The sequence below is a fragment of the Empidonax traillii genome, unplaced genomic scaffold (genome assembly GCF_003031625.1).
Source record: "Empidonax traillii isolate 1590-97213 ecotype Southwest subspecies unplaced genomic scaffold, ASM303162v1 scaffold375:size1330703, whole genome shotgun sequence".
NCBI classification, from domain to species: domain Eukaryota; kingdom Metazoa; phylum Chordata; class Aves; order Passeriformes; family Tyrannidae; genus Empidonax; species Empidonax traillii.
In genome coordinates, this window is record NW_020955568.1 from 1,038,424 (window position 1) to 1,052,071 (window position 13,648).

Genomic DNA, 13,648 nt, shown 5'->3' on the forward strand with positions numbered 1-13,648 from the left:
GTCTGCCACTGACAAACGAGGGTCCCCATGCCAATCCGCCGGGAGACTGATGTCGCGGCGCTCATCTCGTGTCACCAGCGGGAGAATTACGGACTGCGCTGGCCTTCGGAGGCAAGACTAATAACGCCGTGCGGCAGAGGGGGATTTGGGGGCCCGCTTGTTTATCGAGGGCCGGCCAGGCAGCCGCGGCGCGAGGCCGCGCGGGCGGAGGTGGAAGAGGTCAGCGCTGACGCCCATAAATACGAACTTTAACTGAGTCTAGATGAGATGTGTCAGGACTGAGGGAAGATTTGCAGCTTCTCTTCAGGAAGAAAAATATGGGCCGGGGGTGAAATATATTTTGTCGGGTCGTGAGTCTCAGGCAACTTTGTCCTTTCAGAGGTAATTTTTTTATGTATGTATGGGGAGAGACAGACAGAGAGGTGTGCACGCACACACGTATGTGCTCTTGCACACTCACATTGTGTCTGGGTTCGGAGTGGTTTATGCACGTCTTGCACAGCCTGGTTCATATAGGTGTCACTGCCGTACCTACATATCAATATTGTGCACACAGGGTTGCAGTGACCTTTAGATTGGGATGAACAGCCAGGAATGTTAAACAAATTGCCACGATTTCAGCCCGAAGGCCAGGCTGGGCTGGGTGTACAGAGGGTCCCTGTGCTGCAAGACGGGCATGGCACAGCCACAGGGTGGTGGGATGATGCTGACCCCTCCTCTGCCCCTTCGTGCCATGGGCAAGCACCAGTGATGGGGATGCTGAGGGCAGCACCATTCCCACGGACAGAGGGCTCCCTGCGGTCTCTGGGTCTGTCGCTGCTCTCCCTCGGTCCTGTCAGACATCTCAGAGCCACGACGAAGCCTCTTTGCAGTCAGTTCCTTCTCTGCCGTTCGCATCTGTGGGTCATCTTGACCCCATCTCCTGGCCAATGGCCAGAGCATTTTTGGCAGATTTAAAGTCTCCTTCTGGTCGTGAATGCTGCAGCAATGTTTAGCATCCCATGCACTGGGGGAAATGTGACGCTTCCCCTGCCCATGTTGTCCTGGCCGGCACAGCCCTGCCTGCAGAGCCCTGGTGCTCGTGCAGCCTGGGCCACAGCAGCCTGGGAGCCAGCAGGGACAGGAGATGCTGGTCTTGCTGCACTGCTTCTGCTGGTGCTCGCTTTAAGCTGCCCATCGTGGTGGTATCTGGGCAGGGGGATGGGGACATGAATTCACCATAACACCTTGGACTTGTGTGAGGTTTTGATTGCAGGTGGCTGGTGGACATAAATCCACTTTCGCACTTCTCGGTAGCTGAGGTGTTGGGTCCTGCTCACACCCAGTAATTGCTGGGGCTGTGGCTCGGGGCACTGACGTGTGTCCTCCACCTGTGTGAGGGCTGTGAGACAAATCCTGCACCTGAGGTCTGGGTGGAGGCCTGGAGAGCAGGTCAGGGGCACTCCTTGTGGCTGTGCCTGGGGATTGATGTCCTGGGACCCACTCAGGGCTTCCTGTCAAAGCAGGACTGCTGATGGTCACTCTGCTTGCTAACAGAGGTGCAGGAGGGCAGCAGTGGTACCCAAGGTGGGGGATGCCCTGAGCCAGCTGTGCAGGGAGCAGTGAGCACAGTGGGGCTGCACTACCCCCAGGTGGCCTGGGAATGTTTTGGGAGCCCCAACACTCCCAGGGGCTTTCTTACTTCTCGCCTTTGAACCCACAGGGAGGCTTGTAGGAGTTTAAAACTACACCCACATGCAGGTCCTGAAACCCTTGCCTGGGCAGCATCACCCCTGACTCTGCACACTCTCCCTCCCCTCTGGTTTCATCCCAGACCCTTTCCCCCAGGGAACTGCATTTTCTGTAGGTCACAGCCCATCAGCAGCCCCAGTGACAGGGGATTGCTCTCCCAGTATGGGTGGGGGGGGTGTTTGCAGCATGTTTTGTGAATGGGTTAAATGCTTGCTTCAAAAAAAAAGGTAAAAATTGCCTCTCAAAGACAGCTTGCATTAGGCCCTTGATAAAGCACTCCGTGGAAAAGCCTTGACATCAGAAGAGGAAGATCCTTTCCTTAACTTTAACGGGGAGCGTGTGTGCTGGCTGGGAGGATTGATTGCCTCGGAGTGCCCCTCCATCAGCAGCCCTCTGCTCCCAGGAGGCCAGGCCAGTGAGGGGGCAGCCAGGTGAGCCCAGCCAGAGCCCCCTCCAGCAGAACCACAGTGCCAGAGCGGGGCCATGGGCCCTGCCCACTGCCACCCAGCCCGGGGCATGGGGACACCTCGCTATGGCCCCCAGCCCTGAGTGGCCCACTGAGCCCCCAGCCCACCCTGCCATGCTCCCAAGCACATCACCCCACGCCAAGGCCATGTGGCTCTGGTGCACTGCGACACTCCCAGGGAGCACCACGGCACACCGGGGTGTGCTGGCAAGGGAACAGCCATGCAGCAGCCACCCAGGGTGAAATGTGCTGCTGAGGGGCTGCAGGCAGGGAGCAGAAACCCCCCCAGAGTTCAGCAGGAGCCAATCAGCAATTTGTAAAGGAAGAAAAGGTTTCAAAATTGCTGAAGTGCTTTCTTTTGGAAAAGCTAAATTTTTTTTAGAACTTTTTTTCAAAGCAAAGCCTTCTGTCTGTCCCTTCTGGAGCTCATCTCACTCAGGAATGAGGCACAGGAAGGAGCTTCCAAAACAACGCCCCGGCTGAGCCGGAGCGGAGGCGCTCGGCACGGTCCGGGAGCGCGCAGCTGGGCTGGCAGAGAGCTGTGCACCGGGACCCCAGCGCCCTGCCAGGGCCACGAGCCTCGGGGCAGAGGTCACCACGGATGCAGAAAATCCCCCTTCTGTTTTGGTGCAGAATGAGCTTTTCCCCAGGTCTTTGTTCAGCAGCTGAACAGGAGCCTCGCAGCCCACGCTGCTGGGCCAGGGAGCACGGCTCCTTCCCTGCCCTGGGCGATGGGGCAGGGGCAGCCCCACCGTGCCCCTGCCCTCCTTGCAGGTGGGTTCGTGCCTGGTAGGAGCTGGTGCTGCAGCCCCAGCCACCCCTCTGCCTTCCCACCCCATCTCCCTCCCCGCGCTGCTGCAGGACGGGCTCTGAGCACCCACGGCACTTGAGAAACAAATCCCGGCGGCTCGCGGGGAGCGCCGGCTCGGAGGCTCTGAGACCATAAAGCTCTTTCTCATCTGGCTTCTATTCCTTTTGCAATCTCCCAGCGCCGGTTTATTGCAGCCTCTTCAGCAAAACGAGGGCATTATCCAGCCCTGTGATGCTGCATCTGTCTTCCCTCTATTAAAGGGGGAGCACAATGGCCCTGCAGAGCTCAGCTGCTGGCACTGGATTTGCTCCGCAGGGAGACAGTTCCATAATCCCAGCCCTTTCCCTACACCAGCCCTGCAGGAGTGGGGGGGTCCAGGCAGGACAGGAGTTCAGCTCTCTGTGGAAAGGATTTGGGGTCTGGAGAAGAGCAGTGCTGAGGGGATGTAGCTGGTGACCCACGGTGGTTCTCAGCGGGGTGGTGGGAAGGCAGCTGAGCTCCCCGTGCCAGGACAGGAGTGTGCCCCGTGTTCTGACACAACTCTGGGTACGGGGGCCTGGCAGAGCTCTTGGTTCTGTCAAATGTAACCGTTGGCTGTGGCAGCTCATCCTGCCAGTCACTGGTGCTGCCTGCAGTCCCTGGCACCCTGCAGACCTCTGGGGACCCTTCCAGCTTGGTCCTGGCTCGAGTTCTCACAGGGGCAGTCCCAGGTGTTCTCTGGCCTGTGCCTGCACGTACTCACAGCACCAGTGTGAGCGTGCCCGTGACCACGCGTGTTGGTGCGTGGGCAGGGCTGGGTTGGCAGCTGCAGGGCACAGCGATGCCCCCCCAGACCCGCCATCCCCGCTGGGGAGGAGAGGATGGGCACTGTCTTCTTTCGTTTAAAAGTATCCAGAGGGACTGCCTGGACACACAAGCCCTTTGTGCAGCCGCTGCACATCCCTCCTGCAGTCATTTTGTTAAAATCTGTGTGCAGTTCGGGGAGGTTGTGCCTGGTGGGGGAAAACCAGTGCTGATAAGAGCCAGCAAGTGCCACTGAAGCACACTGAGCTGCTTTGAAGCCAACTCTGCACAGCCATCTGCCCCTCTCCTCTCCTCCCGTTCAGGGTCCTCCTTTCTGGGATGCAGCTCCAGCTCTCCCTGCTCATCCAAGGGCCCCCCCTGCCATGGGCTGTGTGCCAGGTGCAGGGTGGGTGCTGTGCAGTGCAGTGTGCTGGGTGTCAACAGTGCTGCTCCTGTTCCCTTTCAGGTGGGTGACCAGATGAAGCTGCTGCAGAACTGCTGGAGTGAGCTGCTGGTGTTCGACCACGTCTACCGGCAGCTGCAGCACGGCAAGGAGCACAGCGTGCTGCTGGTCACCGGCCAGGAGGTGAGCAGTGGCCAGGGGACTCTGCTCTGGAGGGTGGGGGCACGGGATGTGGACATGGGATGAATTTTTGATTACTTCTGGCCCAGTGTGGCCAACCCCATCCCATCCCATCCCATCCCATCCCATCCCATCCCATCCCATCCCATCCCGTCCCGTCCCGTCCCGTCCCGTCCCGTCCCGTCCCGTCCCATCCCATCCCATTCCATCCCACCACACAGCTCCTGGTTCTGGAGAAAGTTATTTTGTGTGGAAAGATCAACAGCCCTACCTGTACTCTCAGTGGTGGGATGTGAAAGGGGCCCCTTCCTTCCCTTAGGGGTGGCTTTTGGAGATGGGGTGCCTACAACATCAGCACCCTATGAAGGGCCATCCTGTTTTAAATGAGGTTCCCGTTTCACCCATTGGCCTTTTCTTCGACACCCCTAATTCTCAGTGGGCACTCAGGGCTGGTTCCAAGCTGGTTCCCAGCTCTTGCCCTGTGTGGGGTTCCCTGCAGCAGGTTATGTGGGGCTGGGGCTGCCAAAGCTGATGCCATCCCCATCCTCGCAGGTGGACATGTCGACCATCGCAGCCCAGGCCGGCTCCATCCTGAACACGCTGGTGCTGCGGGCGCAGGAGCTCGTCCTGCACCTGCACTCGCTCCAGGTGGACCGGCACGAATTTGTCTGCCTCAAGTTCCTCATCCTCTTCAGCCTCGGTGAGCGCTGCCTGGGGGGCTCTGGGACGAGGGGCTCGCTCTGAGGAGTGATGGCCGTGCTGGGGTGCAGGGTCTGGGGGGTGGGAGCACAGCTGAGGGAGCACTCCCAGCCCAGGGTCCTGCTGCGTGATGAAGGGGCTCCTAACGAGGAGCCACGGCTGGGACCTGCCTTTCCCCCCTCACCAGGGGTCTGAGGGGTCTCCTGCCGCAGGCTGGGCTGCGCTCCAGCTGCAGGGGCACTGCCACCCCCTTGGCCGAGTGGGGCCTGTTTTGGTCACTTGCCCATCGGGCTGACAGGGAAACAAGCACTGATATGGCTGTGGCAAAACAGGCGTGTTGACAGAGGCGCAGCGGGCCGGCCCAGCCGTATCTCCCGGCGTTTGCGTCAGAGGGCCCGAGCGCCGCGCTGGATGGGGCTCCTCTGCTCCTGATTAGGCTCAGCCAGAGCCTACAGCCCAGCCCAGGCGGTGGGTTCACACGCTCCCACCTCACCCAGACTAAACAACACCGAGCTGCGGGCACTGTTGTTGGAGCTGGAAACCTCCCTGGGGTGGCACAGCGGCTCAGCTCTGCTCCTGCCCTGCTCCTGCCCTGCTCCTGCCCTGCTCCCACCCTGCAGGGAGCATCTTCACGTACACTGCAGCCAGGGATGTGTCTCCGTTCCCTACAGGCTTCCCCCAAGGCAGGGGTGCCCAGTGTGGTCCCATCGGAGGGATCTCATCCCCGGGCAGGGCAGGGCAGCTGTGGGTGGTGCTGAGCCCCACAGGGACCCCAAGGATGCCCAGCTACCATCACCACAGGTACTGGCACCCTCCCCTTGGGGGCAGATCTCCCCTCCCAGTGTGAGGCCTGCAAGGGGTTCATGTGGCTGCCGCACTCCCGCTCATGCCTGTGCCTCTGCAGCTGCCTCCCTTCCCACACCTCCTCCGTGGCTGCTGATTCCACCCGCCCCACGGACAGGAACAGGCATTTCCCCGGGGAAGCTGGGGTCCCTGCAGCATCCAAGTGCTGGTGCTGGGATGGTGAGCCCAGCTTGTGGCAGAGCTGTTTCCATCTCCGTCCTTGTCCCTATCGGAGCCCATCCCTGCCCCTGCCCCAGTGCCTTAGTCTGTGCTTGCCCTTCTCCATCCATGAGGTCCTATCTGGGGACCAGGGGTGGGAGCCACACTGCCATCCCGTTCTGCACCTGCAGCATCTCCTCCCTCAGCTTTCCTTTCCTCTGGAGCTGTTTTGAAATCCAGAGAAACGAGATGCGATAATTCCCTGCTGGAACAGTGATAAGGTGGGGCACAAACAGTGCCCGTGCTGGGAAATGAAGGAGCTGGGGGGGCTCGTACCCCGAGCCAGGACCTTCCTCGGCCACTGCCAGAAAGTTCAGACCAGCAGAGCCGGGTGCCCATCGTGCTGCCTTGTGTCCCCTCTGGCCCCCTTGGCACTGCCAGGGGAGCAGGAGCAGTGCCCAACCCGAGGGCTCCCCTGGAGCAGTGGCTTTCAGGGAGGGCGTGGAATCCAATAGCTGGGTTTTCCCATACATCGTTCTGCCCCAAATGCAACTTTTTCTCTCCATGTTGCAGAGCTCACTTGGAGTAATTTGCCCTTCGCAGGCTCAGCTGTAGAGGACGGGACTGTGTATTATGTGCAGGATGTAATTGCCTTTAACAAGAGAATTTCCACATTTACCACTCTGCCACAGCACAGTCAAAGCCAAGCCCTGCTCAGAAGAGCTGCCATTTGAGTTCTAAATAGATTTCTCTCCTGAGCAGGTAAAGAGATTTAATTAAAATTAGGGCTTCTCAAAATAGCAATATTTATGAGGACGGCACAGGTTAGCTTTGTTCTACAGAAGGGCTTAATAGAGCCTTAATGGATTGACCTATCATTCGATTTCATGACTTACATTCATGAAGCAGCTACTCTTGGGGAGGGGAGGAAGAGAGGCTTTTATAGCCCACATTCCCTTAAGCGTTTGCAATTTATCAGCAGCTTCTCCCAAACAAAAGGAGCTGTGAATAGGAAGAACACTTGAGGGCATAGAAATAATCCCAGGCATATCTGTATGTGTGATGGGAGGCTTTGTCACAGGACAGTCTTTGCAACTGCTGCAGTGTCTCTAAATGAAGTGAGTCAATGTTATTTGGACAACATTCTTTATTCCTTGCAGGAATGAAAAGATTATTCAAATATTCAATTAAACAGTGAATAGGGTCTTTCAGAGAACCAGGTGAGTTCATCGAGTAGAACTAGCTATTGTTGAGCCAACTCAGGGGATAGATTTGACATTTATCAATATAACTTCTTTTTTTTTAATGACATGCACAATAACCTTATGCAGATAAAGAGATTTCGTAACAAGAACCCGGGTAGGAGGAGACAATAGGAGCAAATGTGCCGCCCAGTGAAAAGGGAAGGGTGATCTGATAAAGTGTATCTTGGCACAACCTGTGCCCTTTGTGCCTGTAGCCACAGTGCCCGTCCTGGCCGTGGACATGGCCAGAGGCTGGGACTCCCTGGGGGCCCACAGCCCCCCCAGCTCTGCCTTTGCTCCCTGGGGGCTCTGCAGGCCCCCCAGCTGCACCTCTGCTCCCCAGCCCCTGACCCTTGGGGGCTCCTGGCTTTGCTGGGCTGCAGCAGCCTCAGGTGCCATGGTCCCTTTGAGGGAGCCCTGTGGGGACAGGTGGTGGTGATGGGGCTACAGACACCCCCACCCAGTGGCACGGGGGTCCTGTCTGCTCCCTCCTGCTCAGGCACCTCCATCACCAGCACTGCTTTTTGCCCTCCCAAATGTTGCTCAGCCCTCTGGGTACAGCCAAGTTCGGCTCCCCACCTTTTTGGGATGAAAGCCAGAAATAAACCCCAAACTCTCAGCTGTCTCAGCCAGAACCCATGCCCATATTGCCCTGTTTCCCTGAATTTGGCTGTGCAGCAGCAGCTGTGGGCCCTGGGCAACAGACCTGGCAGGGCTGTGACCGAGGCAGCCCTGCTGGGCTCCTCGTGCTGCACAGTTAATCCATTAAATCTTCTTGTCCCAGCTGGGCTCGGGGCCAGGGTTGGCAGCAAGGTCACTGTTGGGTAGGTCTGGTACCTACCTGCTGTGTGTAGCTGTAGGTGGTGATGGGGCAACACACGGCACCGGCCAGCTGAATGTGTTGCACTGATTGGAAGTCAACACCTCACCACGGAGCACTCCTGGCAACCTGAGTGCTGAGGCAGCACCCTTGGACAGCAAACCCCAGCTCAGGCCACCCCAAAAGCCTGGAGAACCCCCAACCCACGAGCGTGGGTTGTCCCTGCAGTCAGAGGAGACCACCACTGCCCTGGGGCTGTGCCTCCCCCAGCTCTTGCAGCTCTGCCTTCAGGACTGCAGCAGTCTCTTGCTGCCAGACCCTGCCTGCACCTCGGTGCCACTGCTTGCTGTGCTGCTTCCCACCCTGCTGGCAGCAGATCTGGCAGTGGGATTATGGGAAGCTCCTGCAGCCCTGGTGAGGCGAGGAGGATTAGGGTTTCTAGGCTGGTGAGCCTGGTTGCCACATTGGAAAGACCAGGTTTATCGGGGAATTAACTCAGCCGCTTCCTCGGCCTTGGGGAATTAAAGGGGGCTGATGGCAGCGGCTCCTGCTGTGTGAACACAGCTGGCAGCACCTTCTGGCTTTGCCTCTTCCTGGGCAGCAAGGGCAGGGGGACACCAGTCCTGCAGCCAGGGGGTTTGGAACCTGTCTTCAGCATCAGGGGAGACTTGGGAGGCAGAGCAGGGACAGGGAGCCCATGGCTGGACAGGGATGGGGCACGAGACTCCTCCTGCACTGTGTTTCCCTGCACGAGGAGCAGGAGTGTGGGTCTCTCCTGGCTCACCCAGCAAGGCATGGCATGGACGGGGCAGGCTCATGAGTCTGGCAGCATGTCATCCTCCTCCTCCTCCTTGCAGACGTGAAGTACCTGGAGAACCACACGCTGGCTAAGGATGCCCAGGAGAAGGCCAACGCGGCGCTGCTGGAGTACACGGTGTGCCACTACCCCCACTCCACGGACAAGTTTCGCCAGCTGCTGCTTTGGCTGGCGGAGGTCCGGGCGCTGAGCATGCAGGCAGAGGAGTACCTGTACCACAAGCACCTGAGCGGGGAGGTGCCCTGCAACAACCTCCTCATCGAGATGCTGCACGCCAAGCGGACTTGAGCGCGGCCGCCAGCACGACGCGGCGCAGCCCCAGTGCCGCCAGCAGAGCGGCAGGGGCAGGACTGGTGCCCGGGGCTGGCTGCCTCCCACCCTGCCTTCCTCAGTGATGCTCTTTAACCTCTGCTATTGGAAACGTCCCAGCTGGTTCCACACACAGCAAGGACGGTCGAGGCTGCAGGGCCGTGACCCGCCCTGCTGACGGTGCTGCCCCAGCCCCACCGCACGCCTGCTGCCTGAGCCTGTCACCTGCAGACCCGGCTCAGCAGCACCGAGGAAGGGTAAAGCCTGTCCCAGCTTCTCTCCTATTTCTGCTCCTCTCCTGCTATCCCTACCAGCTGTTTCTTCACCTTCCCAACCCTGCCCCACGTCTCAGGGGCCCTCGTGCACAGGGCAGGGGAGAGGTGAGGTGAACCCCCTCCAGGCTGCGGTGTTGTGGTGGTTGGGGTGTCTCCAGGCACTGGGGGAGCACACGGAGGAGCCACACAGAGCGCTGGGGCTGGGCTGGAGGGGTTGGCCTTATGCAGTCCCGTGACCCCAAGGTGCACGTGCTGTGTCCCACCAGCAAAGCGAGGGCAGGCAGGGGTGGGCAGTGCTGAGTCCTCAGCTGAGGATCATTTTCCCAGCGCCTGCTGGTGCTGGGGGCAGCAGCTGTGGCTTTGCAGGCCGTGGCAGTCGCAGTGCCCAGAGCCCACAGCTGTCCATGGGCAGCACAGCTCTGTCCTGCCCGCAGGTGACGGCGGCAGAGCATCCAGGCAGGAGGGAGCTGCAGGCACGTGCCCAGGAGCTTGGGGAATTTCGGGGAGCTCTGCAGCCCCCTTTCTGCAGTTACCAGCCCACATGCATGGTTAGGGAGGAATAAGGATTTTCCTGCACTTCGTGTTGGGCCCCCACATCCCCTCTTGAGCTCTGCGGTGTCCCCAGGCCGAAGCCACAGGCAAAGAGCTCTCTGTTCCCCTCCCATCATGGGACAGGGGCTCACGAACAGGACTGGGAGCACTGGGGACATGCCAGACTCTCACTGCTGCTTTCTCTCCATCTCAGCCATGCTCTCCTCTCCTCTCCTCTCCTCTCCTCTGCCCCAGCAGGCAGCCCCTGCCCTGCCCAATCCCCGGCTCCATGGGCTCCTCTGCAGGGCTGGGCTGGCCGGGTTTGCTCCCCAGGGCGGGTGCTCTCCCTGTCCCGAGAGTGGTCACCCTGTCCCGCCGTGGCTCTGCAGAGCCGGTGCCTTGAGGAGCCACAGAGGCTGCGCCCGGAGCTGAGTGGTTTGTGAAGCTTGTTAGATGCAGAAGAGTATGTTTGTCTCTGCTTTAACACGTTTGTGCATTTTCCTCCTGAAGTCTGTGGTTTGGTTTCACCTTCTTCTTTTTGTGAACTTAAAGAACTGGAGAAAATGGTTTGGGAGGTAAAGATGTTTTATTTTCAGAAAATGAAAAGTGTCCTTAAGTGTCTTTCTCTCTGTCTCTCACATCCTTTTCTCCCTCTCATCCCTCCCCTTCCCCACTACTCCCCCTTCCTTCCCAGGCAGGAGGTTACCAACTTCCTTGTCAGGAGCAAACCACTGTAATAAATTTTGCAGTTCATTTAAAAAGGCAAACTTTGTCTTTTTTGGCTGTCTTTCTTCCGCTCCTGGTTGGTGTTCCCCCAGCTCCCCATGGGCAGGGGAGCAGTGCTTGGCTGCCGGTGCCCACTCCTGTGGTGCTGCCTGCCTTTGTGGGACTGGGACATGTGGCTGTGAGACAGGGCCACTGCTGCTGTGGGATTCAAAGCATCAGTGCCTCGAGGGCTGCTAAAAAATGCTTCAGGGAACTGCCATAGTGACTCTGAGTGTGTTCTTCAAGTGAGCTCACCAACAGCAACATTCATGGCCCGCTATAACGAGTATCCTAGGCTTGGATTGCTCACTTGGTGGTTACCGTGGCCCCCAGCCTGGCACACACCATGGCAGGGAGCAAAGCCATGGCAAAGCACAGAGCTCTGACTCAGATGTGGGGAGTTTAAGATTTCGGTGCTGGGGGTGCCCCAAGGCCCACCCCTCCCTGCCCCTGGAGGTGCTTGGCTGACTCCAGCCGAGTGACAGTCCACACACCAATCCCACCCCCTGCCCAGCACAGGCTGGTTCTAGGGCTGCAGAGCCCCATACGGAAACACAGACTGGGCAGCACGTGCTGTGCTGGGACTGGGGAACATGGAGAACACAGGAGAGGGCACAGGGGAGTGGGCAGTGCCCTGGTCCTTGTACTGTGGCCAAACCCCCTCCGCTGTGCTCAGCTACACAGAGACACTGCACGAGCCCCTGCCCTTGGACACAGCGCAACAAGGAGAGAAGGTTGCCTTTAAAATCAGCATTTACTGTTGTCATAATCAGTAGAACCCCACCACGTTGTCTGTACTCTAAACACTACAGAGGTAACAGGAGAACAGGGAGGGAAAACAGAATCCAGCTGGCGAGAGCTACACCAGCCAGGCAGGAGCCCAGGCGGGAGCAGGGAGAGGATTTTTGTCATAAACAGCAGAAGATGCTATTGATGTCAGCTGGTTTAGAAAAGGCTTGGAGCCAGCTGCTGGCTTCCCTAGTGCACGTGCTTCCTATGCAGCCTGTCCCCAGCCCTGCCCTGGCACAGTGGTGTGGGGTCAGCAGCGGGGCTGAAGGAGCCATCCTCGCTGCCACAGACCACGGGCACGGCTGGGCTTGTTCCCACCCCACTGCTCCAGGTGCCCCAGGCTAAAGGAGCTCTGTTGGCATCACACAAGCGCACACAACCACGCTGCCACTGCTGCAGTGGTGACAGTGACATGGGGCACTGCCCCAGGCCAGACTTGGCTACCCCAGCAGAGGCTGCCCGAGCCACAGGGACCCCCAGCACAAGTACCTGCTGTTGGCTGCACGCCCAGGAGAGGAGCAGGGCCAGCAGCAGCAGCAGATGAAAGCCCATGAGACCCCACAGGACCCCAGTCCTGACTTGGTTTCACCTGCACATGCTGCTGGGGAGAAGTGCAGGGTAGCAGGGACAGCCCTCCAGGGGAAGCCAGCTCCTCCAACCCGCCGTCCTTCCCAGCTGTTGGAAAACCCCCTGTGCTGTAGCCTCATCACCCAGAAACTTCTCAGAAACCTAAAGCAAAAGAGAGACAGCCTCAGTTGTGTTGGCAGCAGGGGGAGGGCAGGGGTCTCTCCCAGGGCAGTGGGAGCACCAGGGGGGTCCCACAGCACACTGGCAGAAATCACAGCCCAAACCTGCCCCAGGACAGAGCAGCAGGTGGAGGTGGCACTGGTCTGGCACAGCCTGTCACTGGTACAGCTCTGCCATCCCAGAAACTCCCCTGCCCCTTTGGGGTCTCTGCAACACGGTCCTTTGGCAGGGAGCCAGAGCAGCAGCCACGCACAGGGCCGTGGTTGTAGCAGAAACCTCTTCTTCCCTGCTCAGTCACCTGCCTGAGCACAGCAGCCACTGCTGAAAGCACGGGAGAATGAGCTTGAAATGGGATTCAGTGCAAATACCAGCACTGCCATGGCAGGAAACACCCATGGCCCGTGGGCTGCACCTCCTGCACAAGGGACCCATCGGGGGGGACTGTGGCACCAGCAGTGATCCCCCCACAGGGCAGCCCAGCAGGGTCAGCACGGGGGGGCCCTGCATTTCTCCCCATGACACCCAGGTGTTCGCCTGGCTTTGAATCCCAAAGACTCATAAATGCCTTATATTCTCAAAGCAGTCTTGTTTAACGCAGTACAGTGAGAGTTGCAGAATTACTCAGTATCGATCAGAGGAAGGCTGGGCCGTGGAGACAAGATCCATGTTGCTATGTGTGGCTTAGCAACATATAAACGTATTCAAAGCGAATAATGAAATTATCGTGGGGAAACAAAGCAGCCATCACTTGAGGAGATGGAGGATGTGGAAGCCTCTTGGAGCCCTTGTTTGCCAAGACAAGGAAGATGGGACTTATTGTTTGTGCAAATATGTGAGCCCCCCCAGCCATCCCCTGCTCACAAAAAGGGTGCAATGAAGGCGGCAGCACTCTCTGCACAGGGCAGCTCTGTACAGCTGGGCTGGAGCTCATTACTGCACAATGCTGAGCCCTGCTGGGGGGAGCCCAAATACTGGGAAGGGGAGAGCCCATGCCTGCCTCTGGCCACAACCACGCTGCAAAACTCCCCATTTCTATGGTTCTGAAACTAGCATGGGATTTACCTGGGTTTTATCCACCCTCTTCCTTACCCATCCCATCTCCCACCTCCCCATGGACCCACTGGCCATCTCTTGAGCTGGGAGCCAGTGCCATGCCCACAGCTCTCAGAGGAGCATGGCTGAGGCCCTGGAGCACACAAGAGCTGGACCCCATTCCAGATCCAGCACAACTTTCCTGGGAGATTGTGAGCACACCCATAAACCGTCCCCAACTCTC

General features: G+C 58.7%; 1 protein-coding gene across 2 annotated transcripts in view; it reads left to right on the plus strand.

Moving 5' to 3' along the window:
* The window catches only part of NR5A1 (nuclear receptor subfamily 5 group A member 1), a 25,707-nt gene extending 14,875 nt beyond the window's left edge, over window positions 1–10,832 (plus strand). Inside the window, exons 5-7 of one of the 2 annotated variants that reach the window (XM_027893012.1) lie at window positions 4,258–4,377; window positions 4,927–5,074; window positions 8,997–10,832. In XM_027893012.1, coding sequence (XP_027748813.1) covers window positions 4,258–4,377; window positions 4,927–5,074; window positions 8,997–9,244 — 516 coding nt within the window. In that variant the 3' untranslated portion in view covers window positions 9,245–10,832. The remainder of the gene's footprint in view (window positions 1–4,257; window positions 4,378–4,926; window positions 5,075–8,996) is intronic. The other variant, XM_027893015.1, reaches the window with a different exon arrangement.
* The last annotated feature ends 2,816 nt before the right edge of the window (window positions 10,833–13,648 follow it).